Source organism: Cervus canadensis, chromosome 1, assembly GCF_019320065.1.
Source record: "Cervus canadensis isolate Bull #8, Minnesota chromosome 1, ASM1932006v1, whole genome shotgun sequence".
NCBI lineage: Eukaryota > Metazoa > Chordata > Mammalia > Artiodactyla > Cervidae > Cervus > Cervus canadensis.
The window spans coordinates 5181161-5205239 of NC_057386.1; the positions used below are offsets into that span (position 1 = coordinate 5181161).

The window sequence follows — 24079 nt, forward strand, 5'->3', positions numbered from 1 at the left end:
CCAGGAGGACGATGAGTACGTGCCCAAATTTCTCCTGGGACAGGGGCAGGCTTTCCCGACCTCAGATCTCAGCCACGCCGAGGCCCCCAGGTGGAGAGGAGGGCATTGGAGGGGCAGAGACAGCCCCACTCAGGCTGCCAGTTGCACCCTAGGGATGCACCCAGGCAGAGGGAAAGGGGTGAGGGGGGAGCTGACCGCCGGGCTCCCGGGGTCCCACTGGGGGCTGCCCCACCCCAGCCTCACTTCCCCAAGTCATCAAGCTTCGAGGTGCCTACGAGTGTGGAAAGGGTTTCCAATCAGTCCTGTTGACTCTGCCACTTGGTGACTTTGGAGAAGGTGGCCCCGTGGCCTCTGGAGCACGTCTCTTCTATAAAACGGGGACACCAGAGTCTGCCTCCCAGGCCAGGAGACTGGAAGGAGACCACACCTCTGTAAGGTGATCTGCCAGGTCAGATGGGGAAAGGGAGGAACGGCGGGGTGGCCTCTTTCCTGACTCGACTTGTGTGTCCTGGTGCTGACAGCTCCCACTCGGGTCAGGCACCTCCCTGGGTTTAGAAACACCGTGGTAAACACCATGGCTTAGTTGCTCAGTCGTGTCGAACTCTTTGTGACCCCATGGACTGTAGCCTGCCGGGCTCCTCTGTCCACGGAGCTTCTCCAGGCCAGAATACTGAAGTGGGTTGCCATGCCCTCTTCCATGGGATCTTCCCGACCCAGGGATCGAACCCAGGTCTCCGCATTGCAAGCAGATTCTTCACCGTCTGAGTCCCCAGGGAAGCCCTGAGAGCAGCAGGATTCCCATTTAGTAGACAAGGAGAATGAGGCACAAACTAAGTGCCCGGGGACCCCAGCAGGTAAGTGGCAGCTCGGACACCAAATCCCAGAGCCCCCAAGGGCCTGCCTGGGCAGAGGGGCACACAAGGCCGTGTCCTTCCAGAAGCTGGAGAACCGTGAGGGACAGACCCCCAAGACAGAGAGAGAAGCCACCTCAGGTTCCCGAGGCGGGGCTCAGGCAGCCACAGGTTCCCCCATCTGCACCCTCCTGCCCATCTACCCTCCCCCACATCCTGAAATAACCCCAACTCCAAAAGCAGAGACCAGGCATGCCGTAGAGCCTTTTATTTTCATGTTTCCTTGCTCTTTTAACATTTTCATGGAAAAAAATATACAGTTTAGAATCTGGAACTGACCACTGTCTAGGTGGGTTTCAAGGGCAGCTGGTGGGGGGGGCGGGGGGCTGCAGGACTGGAAACCAGGGGGCTCCCGATTCAAAAACTAAGCTACAGTCTGAGTGCGCATCTGCTCCGCCCTGGCTGGATCCCGTGCTGCTTTCGTCTGCCCCCGCCCTCCGTTGGCTCCAAGGGCACGTGGGGAGGTGAGTCAGCTTGAACTCTGGGAGCTCACACCCAAGCTCAACTCAAGCACACAGGGAAATTCGAATTTCAGAATGAAAAACACTAACTTTTTAGTCTAAGTATGTGCCAAATAAGGCAGGGGGCATACTTCCACTAAAACAGTATCCTCTGTATGCCTGAGATTCTAATTTAACTCAGCACTCTGTTGTTTTGTTTTGTTGCTAACTCTGGCAACACTCTGCTCTCCGGGCTGTTGACTCAGAGGTGGGGAAGGGGGTTCCTGGACAGAGGCCTGAGAGAGGAAGGGGAAGTAGTCAGTCCGGGTTGGGGGAGGGGGAAGGAACAACCCAATTCAAAGAAAGGTTTTATACCCCGCCCCCGTAGGAATGACAGCCTTTTTAATAATCATTTTCCAGAAATTTTCTACACTGGCTGCCTGCCCAGTTGTTAATAGCTATGGGGGAGGGGGTCAAAGACAGACACACACAGACCACCCCCTCCCACCCCATACAGCTCTAAATAAAGTTTGGAAGCACTTAGTATAAAGGTCTTTCTAAAAGGATTCGTCTTCCTCCCGGGTGGCGGGTCTACAACACCGCTCCAGGTATTGCTCTAGAAAGATTTAAACACAAGAACCAACAGACCCAGAGGGAGAGAGCTAGGGCTGCGGCCTAGCCTAGTGTCATCCTGAAAGGCCCGTCTTGATTGAAAATTCAAGCCGCCTGGAGCCTTCCTTCCGTTCTGCATCCTGTTCTCGTCCCCGGAAGGGGTCGCGTTTAGTGTACACGTTAGGTTGGCTTTGCCTCCGAGGGGTTCCTCGTGCAGGCGACCTGGCACAAGCATTTATTCTGATGGCCGCTGCCGGTCACAGTCAGGTGTCCTCAGTCCGGGCGACCCCGGCTGCCCTGTTATCGCCGCACGTGGCAGGGACTCGGGTTGCCAGTGAGCATCTGCTGGAGGTCTTAGGGTCGGGAGAGCTGATGCCTGCTGCAAGCACGCAGCCCCGTCCTAGGAGCTCTGGGGCAGGGCAGGGTGTGCAAAAAAAAAAAAAAAACAACAGTCACGCACCCAAGCCAGCTGCAAGCCGTCCTGGGCCCCCAGGCTCCGCAGTGCCCCTCATCCATGAGGCTCAGGGTCAAGGCCTTGGCTGCCTCTGCGTGGCTGGGGGCAGGGAGGGGACCACGCCCAGAGCCCCCGACCTCCAGCTCGCCTCACACCCGGATCTCGTCCTCCTCCTCCTCGTCCATAAAGGAGAACTCGGGGTCGGGCGGCTGTGCAGGGACAGTGGCCGCGGCGCGGTCCGGCCCCCGGAAGGCGGGGCTCCGCTCCTCCAGGACGCCGGACGTGCAGCTGGACAGCGAGCTGCTGTCCCGCGTGGTGTGGCTGCCCGCACTGCGGGCCGAGCCGGGGCTGGGGGCGGCCGCTGCCCAGCCCTCATCCTGCAGGGCGCGGGAGGGCGCGTCCGGGCCCCCCTCGCCTTCCTGCCCCGCCGCTCTGGGCGCGGGGGCCGGGCTGCCGGCTGGGTCCCCGTCGCCATGGTAACCGCCGTCCTCCGGCTCCCACTCGCCCCCCTTGTCCATGACGCTCAGCACGTCGCCCAGCATGGAGGGCCCCAGGTCGATGTGGAAGGACATGATGGACTCGGCGTGCTTCAGCCCGAAGCTGGCCTTGGGCACCACGGGCAGATCCGTCAGGTCCCCGAAGGCCTGCTCCTCCAGGAGGGGGTCTGGGGAGTGCGGGCCGGCGGCCCCGTTTCGCCGAGGCGCTGCCTCCTCCAGGCTGCCCTCCGCGCTGGCCTTCTTCACGGGGCTGGACGACAGGCTCTTGGGCAGCTTGCTGGAGCCCTTCTCCGCGGCCTCCTTCTCATTCAGCTGCGGCAGGGACATGGCGTTCTTGACGAAGAGGGCTGAGTCCCGCAGGGAGCCCAGCACGTCCCGCTGCTCCCTGTCGCCCCGGGTCACCGACTGGGACCGCTTGCTGGCCCGGAACTTGCGGGACAGGAGGCTGCGCTTGGAGGACGAGGAGGACGGGGCCTGCTCGTCCACAGACTCGCCGTCCAGCTCCCCGGCCTTGCTGTTGAGGAAGGAGGTGTCCCCGAAGGCGTCCCCCGCCCGGCCCACGTGCATAGTGTGGCGGAAGTCGCCCAACGGGGCGCTGATCATCTCGGCCGTGAGGTCCACCCGCGAGCGGCGCTTGGAGTGCATCGAGCTGGACACCAACTGCTTGAGGATGGGCATCTTGCTGGGGTGGAGGACGGAGGGGCCCCCCAAGGCAGCAGGCGGATCGGGGGTCACAGGTGGAGTCCGGCGGAGGTGGATCGGGGGCCAGAGGTGAAGTCCAGCGGAGGTGGGTGGGGGTCAGAGCTTAAGTCCGGCAGAGGTGGATCGGGGGTCAGAGGTGAAGTCTGGCAGAGGTGGATCGAGGGGTCAGAGGTGAAGTCCGGTGGAGATGGATCAGGGGTTCCGAGGTGGATCGGGAGTCAGAGGTGAAGTCAGACAGAGGTGGATCGGGGGTCAGAGGTGAAGTCCGGTGGAGGTGGATCGGGGGTCAGAGGTGAAGTCCAGCAGAGGTGGATCGGGGGTCGGAGGTGAAGTCCGGCGGAGGTGGATCGGGGGTCAGAGGTGAAGTCCGGCGGCTGGAAGGGGCGATGAGGAGGCGATCACAGGGCTGCAAGAAGATCACAGCAGGGCAAGTGTTAACCCAGCCGTCCGCCCAGCACCAGAGCCCATCCGGCCCAGGGGCTGCCATTTACACCTCCTCTCTCCCACCCAAGTGAGACAATGTGAAATAAGCTAGTGATCAATTTCAGAATCCTGCCGGCTCCCTCCTGCACAGGCTCTGGGGCTAAGCCAGCGCTCTTTGGAGTTCAGGTAGCCACTGACACGACTGCCCTGACCCTTGAGAGAGCCGCCCTGCCCTCTAAAGGACCGTGTCTCCCCTACACCCTGCCTCCCCCACCCCACCAGGGTGCCGCCAGCTAGCGGGGGAGGTGCAACGGGCAGGCGGCAGACTAGGGAGGGGCTTGACTCCTGCAAACAACCGGTCTGGAGACAGGCTGTAAGTTCTTCCAGCTGGCTGACCTCAATCCCTGTGAAGTTAGTGGACACCTCAGCCTGAGTCACTGTCCTAAGAGAAGGGGTAGGACAGGACAGGCCCCAGGGAGGCGCGGCTGACACCTCCAGGGACCTGGGCGGCCTGCTCACTCTCTGAATCAGAATGAGGGTGGGGCCGCGGGGATCCACGGAACCAGCTCCCCAGCCCTCAGGTCCTTGCTGGGTGTCCCAGTAGTGAGGACCCCGCCTGCCGCACCTCCTCCATGGGGCCCTGAGCTCTGCCAAGGGTCCGAGCTCTGCCAAGGGTCCACCCTCTGCCCGCCTCTCAGAGTCCAAGACTGGGAAATGCCGTTTCTTTAATCATTAGGGGCGCACAGGGCGGTAGGGACGAGACAACTGCAGACACCCCCAGCCCCCAGGATGTTTAACCTGAACCAGAGAACATCCTCTGGGACCCTAGGAGAGCCTCTCAAAGCTTGTACTACCAGCCATGTGACTCCCGGCAAGGACCAAGGTGAAGTCCCACACTGAAGCCAAACCAGCCCCAAAGGCTAAACCCAGCAGCCCAGGGCTGAGCAGAGCAGGTTGCCAGGGGCAACCCAGGACACCCCACAGGACGCCTCACTCCTGATGCTGCCCCAGGCTAGCTGCCACATCCCACCTGGCCCTGCTTCCCCTTCCCCGATCCTTCACCTTCTGGCTAAAACAGAACCCACCCAGGACTCCCCAGCACAGAGCCCCCTATCTGGCGCCCGGTCCCTGCCTCCCTCCTTGCCTCTCCGTGACCCCTGCGGTCTACCCTGGCCCTGAGTTTCTGTCTCCTGGACTCCGAACTGGACACACACGGTCCCTGCTGGAACACCAGTCCGCAGGCTCACCCAGCATCCTCAGGGCTCAGCTGAGATGTCACTTCTTCCCAGGAAACCTGCTTTAACCTGGTGAGAACCCCCCGGCCTCCTGGTCCCACAACCCCAGCACTATGGATGTCCCTGGCCCCAGCGGGCACTGGCTATGTCGTTCTCCAGCTGCTGGCTGGACTGTCATCTCCCCACCAGACCATGAGCTTCCGGAGGGTTGCAACAGGCCCGTCTCCACTGAAGCCTGTCCGGCGGTTCTTGGCACAGTCGGTCTCCAAACACCTGTTGAAATGCCACCTCCCACCCAAGTCTCTGGGCTGCTGCCTTTCTGCCTTCCCGAGCCCAAGGACAGTGTCACCTCAGCCTACAGCTCTGGGGCTCTGGGCCTGACGTCTCCACGCCCTCCCACTCCCCACCCCCACGTGCTCCTTCCTTGTTCCTTGTCCTGCTGTGGACGCCCAGCCTGATGGTTCCCCTGCCAGCACGTGCTCCCCCGCCCCCAGGCAGTCTCAGCACTCGTCACTCCAGCAAGCAAAGTTCTCCGGGGCCGGCAGGCAGCAGGAGCCAGGCACCGGGGCTCACCTGCCACCCCAGGGAGGCGGGCTGGCAGAGTCAGGGGAGGACGTCTCTGAAAGGCCTTGAGATGACCTCCTCCTCACCAGACCCTTAGGAAAATTCACTTCCTCCACCCCTAACCTCACCCCTCTCTATACCCTGGGATCTGATCTCTAAACTATCAGACGCGGAGCCGCTAAACCAGGTTTCGACAAGTGTTTTCCATGAAGGTCCAGACAGCAAAGATTTTCAGCTTTACGGCAGTTATGGTCTTGGTCTCAGCTACTCAAATCTGTCTTTGCGGTGGTAGGAAAGCAGCAGTAGGCTGTATGTAAACAATCGGGCATGGCTGTGTCCCAATAAAACTTTATTTATAAACACAAGTGGTGGGCCAGATCTGGGCCATAGTCTGCTGCTGCCTACACTAGACACACATGCAAAGTACCGGCCTCAGGGCCATCCCTTCCACATTGCTCCAGCAGAGAGTCACCGTATGTGACCCTTGGGGGCAGCCATGGGGTCTCAGGCCAACTTTAGGGAAAACTCTTTGGCTAACCAAGAGGAGAATGGAGTGTGTCAGCTTCAGAACTATTCGCATCGAAGAAATCAAATCAGGTCTCTAAGGCACTCTGGATACTGGAGGACCCCCCAGGCTTCTGCTGCCATCAGGGCAGTGAGGCAAGAATGGAAGGTGAGCGTCCGTGTCCTCAACCTGCCTGCAGCTCAGCTCCTGCCTCTGGTCACAGAAGCCTCGGCTCTCAGCACAACTCCTTCATTTTCTGCATGAGAAAACAGGCTCACTGAAGCGAAGGGACGTATCCAGATTTATGTGCCAAAGGGCAGAGCTGGGCTGGAAGCCGGTCTCCTGCTCCAGGGCTCTCTCTGCTCCACGCCAGGCCTCTTTCTGGCCTTTGGTGGGTAGCGCTTCCGATTAGGGACCATTTCCAACTCCCTCCCCCGACTGCTGGCTGAAGAGCGATGCTGACCCTGCTGACACCTGGAGCTTTGAGTCCTTGGTGGTGGGGGCTCATCCCGCTTCCTGTAGGCCCTCTGGCCACATCCCTGGCCGCTCCCTGCCCAATGCCAGCAGCACCCCTTCCCCAGCTGTGACTGGGGCAAGTAAAGACGCTCCACACGGGCCAGGTGTCCCACGCGGGCAGGGGGTGGGGCGGGCAGGGGGAGCACCTGGGTTGAGAATCCCAGTCCTGGAGTGAGAGCGTGTATGCCTGCTCAGGCAGGGGAAAAAAAAAGGAGGGAGGGAGGAACAGGGGAGGAAACGAAAAGGATCAGAGTTGTGGGATCTGTGACAGGAACCTCCAGAGTTGCGTAAGGGTCTCAAGCTAATGGCAGGAATCCCCAGGCCCAGGGAGCAACGTCAGGCGCTGCGGTTTCCCTGAGCTCAAGTGCTTGTTAGAACGGAAAGGAAACCGCAGGCCCCGCTGCCCCGGACTCAGCCAGGACGGTGCGGATCCCTGTGGCCACCTGCGGGGACCAGGGGCCCCAGCCATCATGGCTCCAGGACAGGAGGGTCCCCACCATCCTATCACCCTCTCCCGGGACATTCTCAAGGGGAGAGCTAGAGGTCAGGGCTCGAGGCGCCGGCAGGGAGATCCCTAGGCCCCTGCAGAGCCCCGCACCCCAGGAAGCCCAGGCAGGTCTGGCCAGCGCTTATCTGCCACCCGTGGTCTCGCCTGGGGGTGGGGACGAGGCTTTGTGGCTCATGAGAAACCAAGCCATCTCTGACCTCCAGCATGAGAACGCCCCAAGTCCTGAGAGCGGGGGCCTAGGTGGAGTCACTCACTGGGTGCCCTGCCCAGCAAGGGGGGCCCACGGGACCCTGCAGCCCTGGAGCCCTACGGCTGCAGCTCCAGGACTAGTCAGAGTCCGCTCACCAGGCTGTTTCAAATATCTGGTCTTACAGCACCCTCATGACACTGTCAGCCTAAGCTCTGAACAGGGAGCAAGCTGGGGGTGAAGAGGTGAAACTCTGAGGATAAGAACAAGCAGGTGGCCTGCACCAGTTTGGGGGGTGATGCTGAGTGCCACCAGGAAGGGGCCTGTGCCCCAGGGTGCCGTGGGCTTCAGGAGGGGGCTCTACTGAGCCCCGTGACTCAGCTCAGGGGAAGTGGCTAAAATAGGCAGCCACTCCCCACGGCACACCCTGGGCGGGACGCCCCTGCCCCCCTCCACCCCAGAAGCCACATCCCGCTTTCCTGGCGGAGCAAGGGAAGACAACAGCATCTTGCATCTCTCCCTGACTCCCTCGCCTCCTCTGGAATCCGATTCTGCTCCTCTTGGCCCACTGAGCACAGAGCATTCCTCCACGGCAGGGCGAGGAGCCCTCCTTGCGAGGCCAGGCCAGGCCCCTGGTTGGATCAACTCTGACCACACCCTCCCTCATCCTCCCTGACAGGCTGTCCAGAGGGCACTGCCCCGCCTCATCACTAGCCCAGCGGCTCCCCGATGGACCTGAGCTCCTCCGGGGCAGCCGGACAGGCCTCCCACTGTGCAGCTGGCCTGTAAGCTCACCCGGTACACGGAGGACTCAGACTTCCACGCCCACGGCCACAGCCACCCACCCCCTCCAGCATGTCCACTTCTAACCACCCAGGCCATCCCCAAGCAAGGGCATTCGAGCTTGGTTGTGCCTTGGGCTGGATACCAGAAGCTTTTTCAGGCAGAGAGGAGGGGAAGCAGGAATTCAGGGCAAAGAGGATGTGCGCTAGGACGAGGCTATGGTTGCGGAGATGGACAGGGGCCAGGATGAGGGTGTGATGAAGGAGCTGGACGGGGCGGGGTGTGCTAGGGTTAGGACACATCCAGGGCCGGTTTTGCAGGTGGAGACCCCAGGGCCTGAGCATCCCGATGGGGGAGGAGACGGAGGACAGACTGCAGGATAGGCTCCGAGCGGAGCTGGAGCCCAGCAGAGGGGGTCTCGCCTGGTAGGCCAGGGACCTTTCGCTCGGGGGTGCAACCAACGCTGTCACCGGGAAGAAGCTGAATTTGCAGAATGGGGCAGGGGCGGGGGTGGCGTTGTGCTCAGAACATCCAACAGCTGGAAGAACACGATGCAGGAGATTGTGCAAGAAACGCGGGCGCCAGGAGGGCCACGGGCGTCCTGAGGCTCTGTCGCTTTCTGGAGTGCTCATCCGCCTTATCCTGAGACGATAAGGAGCCCCAGAGAAAGCGGAAGACTGCTTTATTCCAACAGCCGGCCGGCGGCAGAGGGAACAGAGGAGACTTCGGGAGCTTTGATGCCCGTTGCTACGCAGAGCAGGAGGGACATCGGCAGGGCCGTGGGGTCGCTCTCGCTGCCTTGAGTGTATCTGGAAGCTTTTGTCCCTTCACTAACACTGCCACCAGCCCTCTCTATTTGAAAGTCTGCTGTTGGCACCAGGGTGTTGAGAAGCCCTGTCTTAAAATAATCTGAGCCTGAACGGCTGCAATTAAATTAAGGGAAGGAAAAAAAAAAAAAAAAAAAGAGCCCAGGATGGAAGCATGAAATATCACTATTATAACTTCTGTACCACTTGTGTATCTGTGGAGCGACCATGCTCTTGGAGATGAAGAGACTAAATTAAGAGATTTGCCCTGGGGTCATGGATGGAAGCCAGGGCTTTATTCCCACAGCCCGGCTCCAATCACTAAAATAGTGATGCATGACCCAGAGTGTGGGGATCTCGGCACATTAAAGCATGGAGCCTGTAATCTGTATACACACGCACACATAGATATATATTTTATAGGTTATATATGAGGCTACTGTCAATCCATGAATCACTTAATAGGTTTTAGTTTTCCTTAAAAAAAAAAAAAAAAAAGGCCAAAATACAACATAGTTCTGGTGTTTTTCTTCCCACATCTCGGTAGAATTTTTATTTTTTTAATTACAAAAAAAATATTTTGCCCATGCCACATAGCATGTGGGATCTTCGTTGTCCAACCAGGAATTGAACCCACACCCCCCGGCACTGCTGGACCACCAGGGAAGCCCCTCAGTGGATTTTGTATGCGCCCCTGGGGGTGGTGCTACAGGGTGATACCCACAATGCCACATGACGCCCACAGAGCCATCCACAATGCCCTCAACTTCAGAGATTCCCAAGACTGAGAAGTGAAGGACAGCCCAGAGATTATCCCATCCAGTGGCCTTGACGGGCTATTGGGCTGGAGAAGAGCACGTGCCCAAGGCCACAGAGCTGATGGGGGGCCCAGGGCATGCTGACGCCCAGGCCCCCATCTCCCAGTCTCTATAGGTCCTCGCAGATAACACGGGCTTTTGACTCACTGCCAGGCATGGGGCTAGACCTTCTTGAGTCTGTTATCCTGGCACTGAGCCAGGAAAGGGGAAGGGGAGGACTTCCCACCCACTGAGCAGCGGGTACCAGATGCCACCAGGCAGGGAGGGACAAAACGACCCCAGGATGGGATGGTCTTGGGGCATCGGCCATTACGGCAGGTTCTTGAAACACTTAACTTTAAACTGAGAAGGATCCAGGAGCCCCCATAGTGGGAAACCCACCCTCTGGAACTACTTCAGAGCAGAAAAAAGTCTGCAACACAGATAGCCACTGATGCCTCATTCATAATATCAAGAGACTGGAAACAGCCTAACACCCAGCAACAAGAAAATGGTTGAGAAAACAAGGACACGTTAACTCAACAGATTATCCTGCAAGCACAAGAAGCGGGGTCTATGACGACCACGCAGGATGTGGGAAACTGATCATCAAACAACCTCGAGCAGGAGAAAAAGGCAGAACTTAGACTTGTTTACATGCAGTGATCACAGATGACACACACATACGCATCCTCAAAGAAAGGCAAAAGGGCAGGCGGAGAAATCAAGGAGTGATGTCAGGCTGGAGAGGAAAATGGGCTTTTGTGAAAAAAAAAAAAAAAGTTTCCTTTAATGTGGCAGTGCTGTTTTGATAATAATAATAGTAAAAATCCCAAAGCATCAAAGGCTTAAGGAAAAAATTTTAATTTCCAAACCAGCTTTAAACTATCAGATTCTCAGGCTCTGGCAGCTGCAGCCCATACAAGGCGCTGGGTGGGGGCTGGGAGGGGAAGGGCAAGGGCGTGGGGCTCAGGCCACATACTCTCAAATCAAAGGATCAAAAAATCTCCTGTTGATGTCTGTCCTCTCTCTCTCTCTCTCTCTCTCTCCCCCTTCTGCTAAATCCGCACCTCCCCTAGAAGGACAGAGTTTATCACAAGTTTATCATGTCCTTGTTTTAAGTTGCCTGGGAGGACAAAGTGGGCAACCTATAAAACCCGGTGGCAGGGGAAATAGGGAGCTTAGGACCCACCCCCTGCCCCCAAGAACCTGCTTTCCAACAACTAGCAATTCAGAAATGACAATCTCCACTCCACCCCGGAGACTGGCCAATTTCCAGTGACACGGAAGCCCTGAGCTGGAGGCCAGCCTCCCACAGCAGCCATCCGCCAGTGGTACCCTGGGCAGATGACGGCTTGGTCTCTGCTGCTTCCACAGCCCCAGCTCGGGTCTCCTGATGGCTACCAGAGAGCAGAGGGAACACGGAGAGGCGGGGTCACACGAGGACACGGGGCCCCAGCCACTGGCCGACCACCAGCAATGCAGACATAGGCATGCCGTCAGCAGTTCCCATACACCGGGTGCCTGCCACGTGCCAGGCATTGTGTGGCGGCATCATTAAACCTGGGTCCCTGGCCCTGCGCGCAGGGTGTCAGGATCGCCCCCATTGTACAGAAAAGAGAAACCGAGGCTCGGATGGAGTGAATGCCCTCATGCTCTCTCTCTCTCTCAGCTACTAAATGGTGCTTTGAGCCCCGTTTCTGGCAGACCTTGGGGACACAACCCCCTGGATGACTCAGATGTCCACAGTTGAGAACGTGCTCACGGACAGAGATGGTGATAGGGTGGGATTAGGCAGGCAGGCTGTTTATCTAAGACCTGGGGACTGAGACTCACTTGACGGACACCCCCATCAGGCATCTGCTCCCAGGGATGGTTCAAATGGGCGGCCCCTCCTTACTCCAGATCTCACCCCTGCTTCCTGCTCTGAGGACCCTCCCTGGGAGGTGAGAGGTGGGGAGGACCCCCCTGCAGCAAAAGCCAGGACTGGCCCAGCAGAGTCAAGCGTGGGCCCAGCACGAAGCCCCACTTCAAGTGTTTTTCATGCCTGCCCCTGTTCCAATCTCCAGCTTGTGTTTCTTGGTGGTTCCCGGTTGCCAGAAAGGAAGACCAGCCCCTGGACCCCATCCCTCCCCTAAAACCTCCCAGGCTGGGTGCCTGGCGCTGGCTCCACCCTCCCTGCCTCTCCGAGTCAATCTAGACCTTGGGTTCATTGGCCCAAGGGAGCCACAAGTCCCGTTTCCTGGAGATAAACATCCTCTGGCAGATAGATTCTTCCTGGAAGGAAGGGAAAGTGAACAAAGGCCCAATTTCACTACAAGCTTTCCGCAGCAGCGAGCAGCCACCGCCCACTCTCCAGGCATCCCTGGGGGCTGGGGGAGGCGGGGAGGAGTACCACTGGGGAGGGGGATGAACTGGCTCCAGGTGATCAGGACGCTGGCCTGGATGGAGCATAGACCTTAAGGACCCCACCCTCTGCCGCCTCTCCAGGCGTTACTACAGAACGCGTGGGCCCACAGCCCCCAGCCCAGTGGCCCTGGGGCGCTTGGAATGTGCACCCCAAATGGAGTCCAGGTTGAAAGGTCCAAGTTGACCTGTGCTAAAGGGTAAAATAGACACTGGACTTCAAAAAAGAGAGTGCGACTTTGCTCATTTCCCACAGGGATTGCATGTTAGAATTAATCTTTTCAAATGATAATATTTTAAAATATTGTCAAATGATATCATATTAGAAAAGGATAATATTTGGAATATACTGAGTTAAAGAAAACGGTCGTTTCACCTCTTTTTACTTTTTCAAATGCATCTATTTAAACCGTAAATTACATACGAGATTTGCATGCTACTTCTCAGGGATAATGCTAATTTAGACGTGTTTCTCCGCCCCTCCCCCCCCCCCCCTTTTTCAAAATACAAGCAGCACTTTCCACCATAGAGGGATGAATAAAGCCAACCACTGCTCGCATTTGAGTGAAAATGGTTACATGTTCATAAATATCGCTACATTATTCTAGATTAAGTCCTAATAGCCTATTTTACATCAGGCCACTGACGTTTCAGTTTCTTTCCAACGCTGTAACAAGCAGCCTTCCAGCTAAGTCTGCCCAGGTCCATTTCCGGAGGATACACACCGATAAGTGAGTAAAATTACTTTTGTTTCGCTTGCTAACTTGTTCTCCAGAAGGTTTTTACCAAGTTACAGTTTCACCAACATAGAGGATGACGCTGCCCAATGCCAGGCATCGTGGTGTCCTTAGCTGAGAACAACAAAAAACCATGGTCACCACCACCTTTGCAAACTTGTAATTTGCATTTTCATTTTTCCCATTACCAAATAGGGAGGGCATTTTAGAAAATATTTCTCTAATGAATTGCTTGTGGAAGCCAGTTTACCCATTTTGGGGGCGGGGGAGGGGGCGGTCCTTTATCTTTTCCAATGGATTTGTATGACTTTAAATCTTAAGGCTCTTAAGAATGTTGACTATATTTTGCAAATATTTCTGCAAGTGTATCATATGCCTGTCTACAATGTGGTGATTTTGTTGTTTTCTTTTCCATGGAGTGCTTATTAGTTTTTAAATGCTTAAATCTGTTTTATAATTTCTGGCTCTAAAACCACGAAGCAAAAGACCCTCCCCACTCCCAAGTTTTATGAAAATATTCACTTCTTCTAAAACTACCAGGTAATGTAACAATGAAAAATTACTCATGGAGATAAAAATACTAGTAAAGGAAACACAAAGATGTCTGTGGCTTGAAACTGCAGGTCATTTAAAAATAGATAAAAAATTAAAATATAACGAAGTTAGTCACTGATTCTGTATAAAACTGGTATAAATTATGAGTAAAGGATCAGATGCTACCTTCATCAGATATATATAGATATAGATACCACCCACCCTTTCTCTGGACTTCCCTGCTTCTTTAGTTCAGTTCAGTTGCACAGTCATGGCTGACTCTTTGTGACCCCATGGACTGCAGCACGCCAGGCCTCCCTGTCCATCACCAACTCCCAGAGCTTGCTCAAACTCATGCCCATGGAGTCGGTGACGCCATCTAACCATCTCATCCTCTGTTGTCCCCTTCTCCTCCTACCTTCAATCTTTCCCAGCATCAGGGTATTTTCAAATGAGTCAGTTCTTCACATCCTGCTTATTGGTCTCTGTTTATTCCGAAACCAGGTCTATACTATCAACTCTGTAAAATATGTTTTGAGTAGTCAGTAGGATAATCTCCCTACTTTAACTTTTTTCCCTGAAAACTTCTTGGCTTTTCTAATGCAGTTAAGTCTTCCCGAAGGACTTGAGACAGAAATCCTGAGGGAATTACATTGGGATTGAAAGAAAGCAAACAATAAATTAATTTGGGGAGAGTTGATGTTATCACAACATCATGTCTTCATATCCATTTATTCAAGTCTTTTAGACATTCTCCATTAAATTCTGTGGGTTGTCTTCCTACAAGTCTGACACACATCTTGTCGTGTTTGCTCTGATTTATTTTATGGTCTTTCATTGTGAATGGGTTTTATACCCAGCCCCTTTCACGTAGCTGTATCTTCTGACTGGTGGTAACTGGTATATGGGAAAGCTGCAATTTTAAAATTTATATCTATTTAATGTCTACCCTACTAAGCTTGTACTGTCTTTACACACCCTAATCAACCATATGATTAAATCTTTTGAGCTTTGCAAGTAGACCAACCCAGCATCTGCAACTAATAATAATTCTGCCTCCTCCATTCCTCATTCTTATCTTGTTAAATTTGCTACAATTGCCAACATAATGTTGACTTCTACTACTGACAAGGAGGCGCCCGGTTCCTGGCATTTACAGCGCGATCCTAAATCCAAGTCATCCAGCACAGTAGCCCACTCACATCAGGCTGTCGAGTGCTTGAAATGCGGCGAGTGCCACCAAGGAACTGAGTTTTTAAATCTTCTTCCATTTTAATGATTTTAAATGAAAAACTGACGCCTGATTCAGTTATTGGAAAGCCTAAGTATATTTAAAACACCTCGAGTGTGTGAATCTACTTTCTCAACTGTAAATCCCAATTCGGAGGGGGTATTTATGAAATTTAGCATCCCAACTCACATGTGCTACTGGTGTAAAATATTGGAGAAGGAAACAGCTACCCGCTCCATATTCATTCCTGCCTGGGAAATCCCGTGGACAGAGGAGCCTGGCGGGCTACAGTCCCTGGGGTTGCAAAAGAGTCAGATACAACTTAGCGACTAAACAAACAATACATGTAAGAAACACACTGGACTTTGAAGACCTTGTATAAAAAAAATGTAAAATATCTTGTTAATATTTTTTATGATTACATGGTGAAATGACAGTATTTTGAACATACTGGCTTAAATATAACATTAAAATCGATTTCACCAGGGCACTTCCCTGACGGTCCAGTGGTTAAGACGCTCAGCTTCCAGTGCAGACGCATGAGTTCTGTCCCTGGTTGGGAAACTGGGGCCCCGTGTGCGGGACAGCACAGCCAAAAAATTAAAGCAAAATAAAAACGGGTTTCATCAGTCTGTAGTTTTTAAAATGTAGCTACTGGGAACCATAAAATTTCTTTACGTGCCTGGCATTATGTTCCTATTGATGATGCTGTTTTAGAGGTATTTCCGTTAATTGTGATACTCACCACTGGATTCATAAAGATATTCTCAACCATCTTAGAGAATTTATAGTTCTTACAGTTTTAGGAAAACAATGCCAGTCACTCAGGCTGAGGGAAAACACACTGCAGTTTGGATAATTAACTTACCCTTTGATTGCCGAAAACTACAATGTCCAGTCTGGCTTAAAGAATAGGAAATGATACCTTAGATGCTATCGTGGACTTCAGGTGGCTACGTGCCCCCTGGACCGCAGGTCATGGAGAAAGCATGAGAAAGAAAATGGACATCACTATACCTTGTTTAAGCTTCCCTTTATCTTGTTTAAGCTTCCCTTTATCTTGTTTAAGCTTCCCTTTTGGAGGGGCAAGTAAGAACACCGTCCTAGGCATTTGAAAGACCCTAAGTACGCTTCCCAACAATCCCATAGAGTTATCGGCATCATTCCCATCTTGCAGATGAGAAAACTGAGGCTGTGAGTTAAATGCCTCCCCTGAGTCACACAGCTGCTAAGCACAAAGCTGTCCCAGTCTGCCCGATTCTGAACCCTGGGCTTTTCCGACTTGACCATGAGGTGTATCAGGGGAGTGCCGTAAGCATTGCTGGGGGTGCTGGACTCATATCTGACGAAAGTTATGGACGCATGAGTACCCGCCAGGAAACCACTTTGCACAGAATTTCAGGTTAAAATATTGCAAGTCCAGGCTCCTCATTTCCCACCACTCCAGGGAAAGGACAAGACAAATCCCGCAACATAGAGACCACAGTCGCCCCCCACCCCAGGAAGTCCATAGAGTTGGGCAACCACGCTCCTCCTGGGCTAGGGATGGGCCATTCTCTCTCCACCCTGCTCCCTCTTCATCCCAGAAGCCTATGCTTCAGGCTAGAGGAAGGAGAGCAGGAGGGCCAGCAAGGAAGGCTTGGCATGGAGGGAGAAAGGCCCTGCCCCATCACTAACCAGGAGTCACAGCCGCTCCGGAGGGAAAGGAGTGAGCCCTGACCCGGGGTGACAGGAAGCGGCAGCTCTGGAGCCAAGCCGAGAGGAGCCAGTGGCTGGAGGGCAATCGGCAACTTCACCAGTTTACGCGCCTCGTCCTGGAGGGGTGGGGGTGGGAGTCGGGGCGTGTGGGTGTCCCTGTGTGTTTCCCCAGCCACCCAGCTCCCATCACAGCGGGAAGAAGCTGGAGGAGGGCAGGAAACGGAGTGCCTGCGGGGGGCCCCATGCTCCCCCCTCCTGCCCGGGGCCCCAGAAGGAAACGGCTGGGCTTGCAATCAGATCGGCCTGATCTTGTTTGGTTTCACTTGGCTTCTCCTAAGAGCAGAGTGCTGAGCTGAGGAGTGGGGCGTCAAAGGACACCCTGAGTCTCCAGAGGGAGCCAGGCGGATCAGGTCCGGCTCTAGAGCAGGCTGGTGAATTTCCACCTTGACTCTGCGGGATGGAGCGTGCAGCCTGGGGGACCCTGGAGCCAGACTCCCCGGTGACCAGCTGGCTCGGCCACGCTGGGCAAGGTACTTGTGCCTCAGTGTCCTTATTAGTTTATAAAGCGACTGATAACATCACGTACTTCCTAGCACTACTGTGAAGGTGAAATAAGCTAACACAGGTAAAGCCCTTACACGAGGACACATAAGGGGTGAGCACGCTTCCCTGTCTGCTGTGAAAATGATGCTATAACGTGTTCTTTTTCAGCAGGTGCCCCATCTCTACACCTTGAAAGGTAGAATTCCAGCATCCCCTGGGACTTTCTGCCAACAGTCACTCCCCAAGCTCAAAGAGGACACACACTTTCAGTGTCACCCGAGGACTCCCTGACCCAAAAGGCTCCCAGGCTTGACCCCTTTCAAAGTCCTTGGGGGCCCCAGGATGAATTGTTGTGGGGAGGGGGTATTCTTGGAGCTTCAGAGCCCAGCTGTGGACTGCCTAGTCCAGACCAGCAGTGGGATCACGCAGCCCCTAGACTTGGTCTCTTTCCCCATTTGCCTTCCCTTCTCTCTTCTTTACCTTTTAACCTTTAAGGAAACAGGCGGAGGAGCCTGGCTTTTCTCAGTGGGACTTCAGTTCATTCTGATTTCAGTTCAATACAGGGGATAAGGCCCTCCCGTTCCTCCCTAAGATGTAGGTCAGCGAACTTAGAAATCGGTGGGACCAGCTACCAGAAACAAATAATGGTTGCTTATCAACATGATTAACTCCCCACTGGATCCTCATCAGAGGTGTCCACAGACGGTACTGCCAGCCCTGGAGGGTTCTTCTGTACCCTCTCTGGCTCTCCATTCCCACCATCTGACTGGGACTTCAACCCCAAGGGCAGGGGGAACACAGGGGCTCCGCTTGATGTCTCAGTGGGCCAAGGACAACGTTCTGAGGAACGGAGAAGGGCTGCAGGGAGTGGACATCTGAGTGCAGAGATGAAGGAGGGGCGGGGAGCAGACACCTGAACAGAGCCCGACTTCACTGTCACGGATCTGAAGCTGGGGTCTGCAGACCAAGTCCAGTTACTCCAAGAACTGCCTGGATGCAGGTATAAGAACCCTGAGATGCTCCCAGGGAGGCTGCCCTGGCAGACATCGTCTGCCACCCTGCTCGCCAGGGGAGGAGATGGTGGTCAGAGCGGCCTGGCTGAGCAAGAGATGCTGTCCCTGAGGTCAGCCCCAGGGATCCTTCTTGTCCCAGCTCTGCTGCTTTTCAGATGCCCTCAACCCCCAGGGATGAAGGAACAAGGGGGAAATGCCAGCGGTTTCTTACGGGCTAGGTAACCCCAAACGGGGCTCACCTGACCCGAAAAGGAGACCCTTTTGAGCTTGGGAGGCTGAGTGGGGGCCACCAGAGCCCCTGCTCCTGGAAAGGGGTGGGTGGGGGGGTCTAGACATCAGTGCTGCCTCCCTGGCCTGCAGCACCGAGCTGCAAGCTGGTAGTGCCTGGGGAGAGACTCTGATAGAGTTCCTGGAAGGAAGCCCAAGGCTCCTTGTATTTTAAAATAGAGTTTCAGGGACTCAGTGAGTGGGAATGCCGGATCCTTCAGGGTTCAACTTCCTTCTCGGCGCCCTGTGAGCAAAGGGTCACGTCCAGTTGCCACACGAGTCCCTCCCAACAGGATCCCACCCTCCCCGAGTCCCCAGAGGTGCTGGCCTTGAGGACGCTCTGCCCGTGGGTTCAGAGCTCGGTTCCCTTCCCCAAGGTTGTGGAAAGGCCTCCAGCACATAGGTCAGGAGAGGCTCTCGCAGCTTCCAGGGCCAGATTGCTCAACTCCTCTCCCTCCGCCCCCAAGCATATCTCTGGCATCAACCCAGATCCTGTTCCTCCAAGGGACGGGCTCCTCCCTCCCCCCACAGGGACAGGATCCTCTGAGCCTGTGGAAGCTCCAGCCACTGGAGACTGGAGTCACTGCCTGACAGCAAGTCTGGCCTCTGAGGCCTCCGGTCCCAGCTTGGTCCCACCTTCCTGCTCGGAGGAGAGGGGGCAGGCGAGAGGGCGGAGGGCGGCCTCCCGCAGGCACCTTGCCTGCCACACCTGGGCACAGCCTGTCCTGGCTGCAGAAATCAATCAGCCGTTCCAAAGGCGGAGGCGGCGAGGAGCCCTGAGCCAGAGCCAACCAGAGGTCCTATCGAAAGCTCCTGAGGGTAAAGAAGGGTCTAGGGTCCTTCTCTGGGGTTCAACATCCACCCAATCCCCCCCCACTTCTCAGACAACAATCTCTGGGCCTGGGGCTCCCCGGTCTCCAGTCCTGTGAGGGCTGGACTGTTGGGTTTCATGAGGCAACAGGAACAAAGTCGGTTGGGTGTGTCCCTACATGGGATTGGGGTGAGCATCGGTGAGTTGGGGGGGAGGGGGCGGTTTGGGGAGGGGAGAGAGAAATGAGAGGGAAATGGAAGAGGAGTCAAGAGAAAGGTGGACATTCCAGAAAAAGACAGGAAGAATCCTCAAAGTCGAGGCCTGAGCTAGGGAGCATCTCATGAGCACACGGTCACCCGTGAGCTGGAGCTCCAGGAACTCAGGAAGACGGCAGAGCGGCCGGCGGAGACCCCAAACCCCAGGCTCATCTCATCACACCGACCCCCTCCCAGTCTCTGCAGTGTCCCCAGAATCCCTGGGAAGACCAGGAGAAACTGCCCGGGGGTCTCCCAAGGTTCACAGAACCCCCATTTATGGGAAGGAGCAGCTGTCCCCAGGGAGTGGAGGGGCAAAGTCCAAGTTCAGAGGAGATAAACCACAGCAATCAGTCGGTCACACGGGCACCTTGCACAGGGCGGCTGATGAAAGCTGGCATCCACAGGCACCGCCCTGCCCCCAGATTCACACGGGGTCCTGGCTACCCCCCAGGGAGGGAGCCTCTCTCGTTCCAAGTCCTCAGCGGGTGTCCCATTACTGCCTCTGGAGCCCTGGGGCCACCTAGAGGCTTGGCTAAGCCCAGGCCTGGTCCAGCAAACTCCCCTTCTCTGGGGGAAACCCACAGCTCAGCTTCCCCCTTCCTTTGTGCCCTGTTCTTTGTTCTCTTAAAATTCAGTCCGTCCTGCCGGGGGGTCCCCTCCTCCACCTCGGCCTTGGAAAGGGGCGGAGGGAGTAGGGAGTTATTAGAGACCCAGACTGCGCAAAGAAGTTGCGTTGCTGGAGGCCCTCCTGTAACCGGGCCCCTCATTGTTTACGCGCGCTGGATGGCGGAGCTCGCTCAGGTCCAGATGGTCGCTGGAGGGGGCGGTCAGGAAGAGGGAGATACCCCTCCCCACCACCACCACCAACGGCACCTAACCTCCCCAGAAGAGGAGCAGGGAGCTTCACACAGCTCAGGGACCCTTGTCCGCCGTTCAACTGCTCAGCTAAAGGGGCAGAGAATAGGCACCGGGGACGCAGCCCAGGGCCGTGGGAGCCTGTCAGATCGCAAGCGTGACAAGAAAAGAGAAAGCATTGTATTTCCCCTTCGTTCTCCCGGGGAGAAAAAGAAAACTTCCCAGGCGCAGGCTACGGCGTCGCGTCGGGAAACGAGGAATCTGGTTTGAGTTAGCCGAGAGCACCCCTCCCCCAGACACACTCACACTCACACACACACACACACACACACACACACACACACGCCCCGGCCCGTCCTCCCTCGGGAAGCCCGCCAGTCCCCGCTCCGATTCCCGCCCAGCTCCCCCGGCGGCCGGGACACTCACCGGCGGCGGCCCGGCGCGCAGAGCGGCTCACCCGGGACGCGCCCGGGGCTGGTGGGGGGCAGTTTTGTGCCCCCGGGACGGAGGGCGCTCCGGGGAGGGGGCGGAGCTACAGACGGCCGATCGCGCTCCACCGCTCTGAGCGGGTGATTAAATCATTAACCCGCCGCTCCCGGCTCGAGGCCAGGCCCGGAGCGCTCGGCCGGGTCCCGCGCGCTGCCACCGGCCGGGCTCGGAAGCTGCCCCACCCGGCCTATCGGCGCCGCGGCCGCCCCCCCAGCCTCGGCCTCCCGGTCTCCCGAGGAGGCGGGCGCGCGGGGCGGGGCGGGGCGAGTCGGGGAGGGAGGGTGTGGGGCGGGAGGAGGGTTTGTTCGCTCGGCCGTTCCCTGCCGGGCGGCTCGTCGCCCCTCTCCGCGCGGCGCGGTGACACGGGGCGGCGTGTGCTGCAGCGAGTGTACCAGGGCGAGTGTGCACGCCTCTACCACTACGCGCGAGCGATCGGGTTCTGATTCACGGAGAACTCTGCACACACGCCCCCTTCTCGGGGGCACCGCGCGCCGCCGAAGGCTGTGCTCCCGCCCCAGCGTCACCCACCCGGGCGAAGGGGTGAACCGTTCAAAGCCGGGTGGTCCCCCGTCCCCACCCCCGGAGCAGCGCCCGGATCCGACCGGCTAAGCCCAGTCTGGGGAGGGGAAATCGACCGCCACCCCCTCCTCCCCAGCCCGGATCTGCTCGGATACCGGTGCGTGGCCCCGGGCCCCAGCCTGGCCACCCGGGGGCGGGCGCAGGAATAGGGACACCCGGCCCCGCTCCCGGCCCCGCCGCCCCTATAGCGCCTTTTTCAATCCCCTCCGCCCCCTTGGTGGTGGTGGGGGAATCGAGGTCCCCACACCGAGCCCACCCAGGCCCCGCAGGGCGCCGGGGGGCTGTCGCGGCCAAAGGCGGGGTGGGGGGAGGACCCGTCGCCTACCTGGGTCCCCAGAGACGAGAGCGCCGAGCCGGCGCAGCTGCGCGCTCCGCTCCGTGGGCTCGGCTAGGCGCCGGGGCTGGCGGCCCATGTCCGCTCGGCATCGGTTTGCCTCTGGCTCTCGGGCTCGGGGCTGGGAGCCGCTCGGACACTCCCCTCCCGGGCTCCGCCCGCGCCCCCCCCGCGCTGATGTCACCGCGCCGCCGCAGCCAATGGCCGCTGCGAACCGCGGCCGGGCCGCCCGGCCTCCTCGGTTCAAATTGCAGAGCCGGAGCCTCCGGGAGCGGCGTGTGCCGCGGTTCCGGCCCGTGGGGTCCCGGCGCGCCCCCGCCTGGCTGCGCTCCGGCCTTGACCGCGTCACCTGGGGCCTGGGGGTCAGGGGCGCGACGCCCTTCGGGGGCCTAGCGGGAGCTCCTCCGGCGGCTCCTCCGGGTTCGGAGCGGTGACGGGACCGGATAACCCTCGCCCTTCCCTCCCCGTCCGCGTGCGGGAAATGCAGGAAGCCCCCAGGGTCGGCGCCGCCGCGGGCAGGGATCCTCTCCCTCCCGGACTCTTTCCGGAAACCAGGCAGGGAGGGCCCGTCCCCGAGGCCAGGCCCGGGGTGGGCGTTCGGAGCACTCGGGCCGGAGGACCTGTCTCTGATTGTCCCGCTTTCCCCACATCCATAACCCTTGCCCCCTGAGTGTTCGCCCAAACTAAGCTTCCCTGTGCGGCAAGTGAACCTCGGCGGCCAAGCACTCCTGAGACGCCTGAATCCTGTGAGAATCTCTTAAGAGAAGTAGCTTCCACTTGGAAGCGATCATTGCTAATAAAATGCCTCAGGAGAGAGGACACAGCAATAAGTTAAACACTCTAGCTATTAGCAGCTCCCTGGCCTGGGTTTTTAATTTTCAGGGAAGAGGGTCAGGCCGTCAGAGGCTGTAGACCTCCTCAGTGGTCTCTTTGGGCTGGTACCTTCCCCCTCAGGCCCCCAGGAAACCCTCCCCCAAGGCTGGCATCCCAGGTCCCTTCCACTTGAAATCAAAGCTTAAGTTTTATCTGTCCCCCCAAACTTTCTGGATTCTCTGAGGCACCTCCCCTTCCCCCAACCCCTCCCTCCATTGTTAACGAATTGTTTTGTCCTTAGTAATTGGTTCTCCTTTTACAGGTGTCTGAGCTTTGCCTTTCCCAATTAGATGACCTATCAAACGAGCATACCTCCAGGACAAAAGCTTTGTAATTCTTCCACTCCTTATTGGAATTCAATGCTTTGCATCTGAGGCTCCTTCCACAATCCTTGAACCTTCATTGAGGTTTGCCTTTGGGGATAAAGATAAATTAAGTTCAGTCCCTGCCCTCAGGATGCCCTCAGTGGATGCAGATTGCTCCAGGAAGGAGCTCTGTAAATGCTACTAGGGGCTTCTCTGGTGACGCAGGGGTTAAGACTCTGTGCTCCCACTGCAGGGGAAAATGAAAGTGAAACGTCACCCAGTCTTGTCCGACTCTTTGTGACCCCACGGACTGTACAGGCTAGAACACTGGACTGGGTAGCCTTTCCCTTCTCCAGGGGATCTTCCCGACCCAGGAATCCAACTGTGCTCTCCTGCATTGCAGGGTGGATTCTTTACCAGCTGAGCTACCACGGAAGCCCCATTGCAGGGGGCGCAGGTTCAATCCCTGGTCGGGGAACTAAGATCCCACATGCCATGTGGCATGGCCAAAAAAAAGTAGATGCTTCTAGACACATGGCCATTGCATTGCTCATACCCTGGCAGGGAGTCTTGATTGAAAGAAAATGCCAGGAAGGATAAATTAGAAATTTGGGAGTAACATATACACACTGCTGCTGCTAAGTCACTTCAGTTGTGTCCGACTCTGTGTGACCCCATAGACGGCAGCCCACCAGGCTCCCGTGTCCCTGGGATTCTCCAGGCAAGAATACTGGAGTGGGTTGCCATTTCCTTCTCCAATGCATGAAAGTGAAAAGTGAAAGGGAAGTCGCTCAGTTGTGTCCGACTCTTGGCGACCCCATGGACTGCAGCCTACCAGGCTCCTCCGTCCATGGGATTTTCCAGGTGAGAGTACTGGAGTGGGGTGCCATTGCCTTCTCCATATACACACTACTACATATAAAATAGATAAACAAGGACCTACTGTATACCACAGGGAACTCAATATTTATAATATGATTCATGTTGTATAGCAGAAACCAACACAACATTGCAAACAAATTATCTTCCAGTTAAAAGCAAATTTAAAAATATTTGTAATAACCTATGTGGGAAAAGAATCTGAAAAAGTATGTATATATCACTTTGCTATACACCTGAAACTAACACAACCTTGTAAATCACCTGTGAGTAAAAGTGCAAGTTTCTCAGCCGTGTCTGACTCTTTGTGACCCCATGGAGTGTAGCC

General features: G+C 56.4%; 1 protein-coding gene across 3 annotated transcripts; it reads right to left on the reverse strand.

Moving 5' to 3' along the window:
- Window positions 1-1104: 1104 nt before the first annotated feature.
- Window positions 1105-21830, reverse strand: CDC42EP4 (CDC42 effector protein 4). 3 transcript variants are annotated; one of them, XM_043454124.1, is made up of 2 exons: window positions 21686-21830; window positions 1105-4022 (listed from the first exon to the last, which is right to left on the reverse strand). In XM_043454124.1, exon 2 carries the CDS (start codon window positions 3590-3592, stop codon window positions 2567-2569), a length of 1026 nt encoding a protein of 341 aa, XP_043310059.1. In that variant the 5' UTR covers window positions 3593-4022; window positions 21686-21830; the 3' UTR covers window positions 1105-2566. The 3 variants fall into 3 exon arrangements, with proteins under 3 accessions (XP_043310059.1, XP_043309999.1, XP_043310139.1); XM_043454064.1 differs by lacking the exon at window positions 21686-21830 and adding an exon at window positions 20719-21022; XM_043454204.1 differs by lacking the exon at window positions 21686-21830 and adding an exon at window positions 5287-5604.
- Window positions 21831-24079: the final 2249 nt, after the last annotated feature.

What these genes read in the sequence shown, in the direction of transcription:
- CDC42EP4 (XM_043454124.1), bottom strand. Translation starts at nt 3,592, where the DNA reads ATGCCCATCCTCAAGCAGTTGGTGTCCAGCTCGATGCACTCCAAGCGC.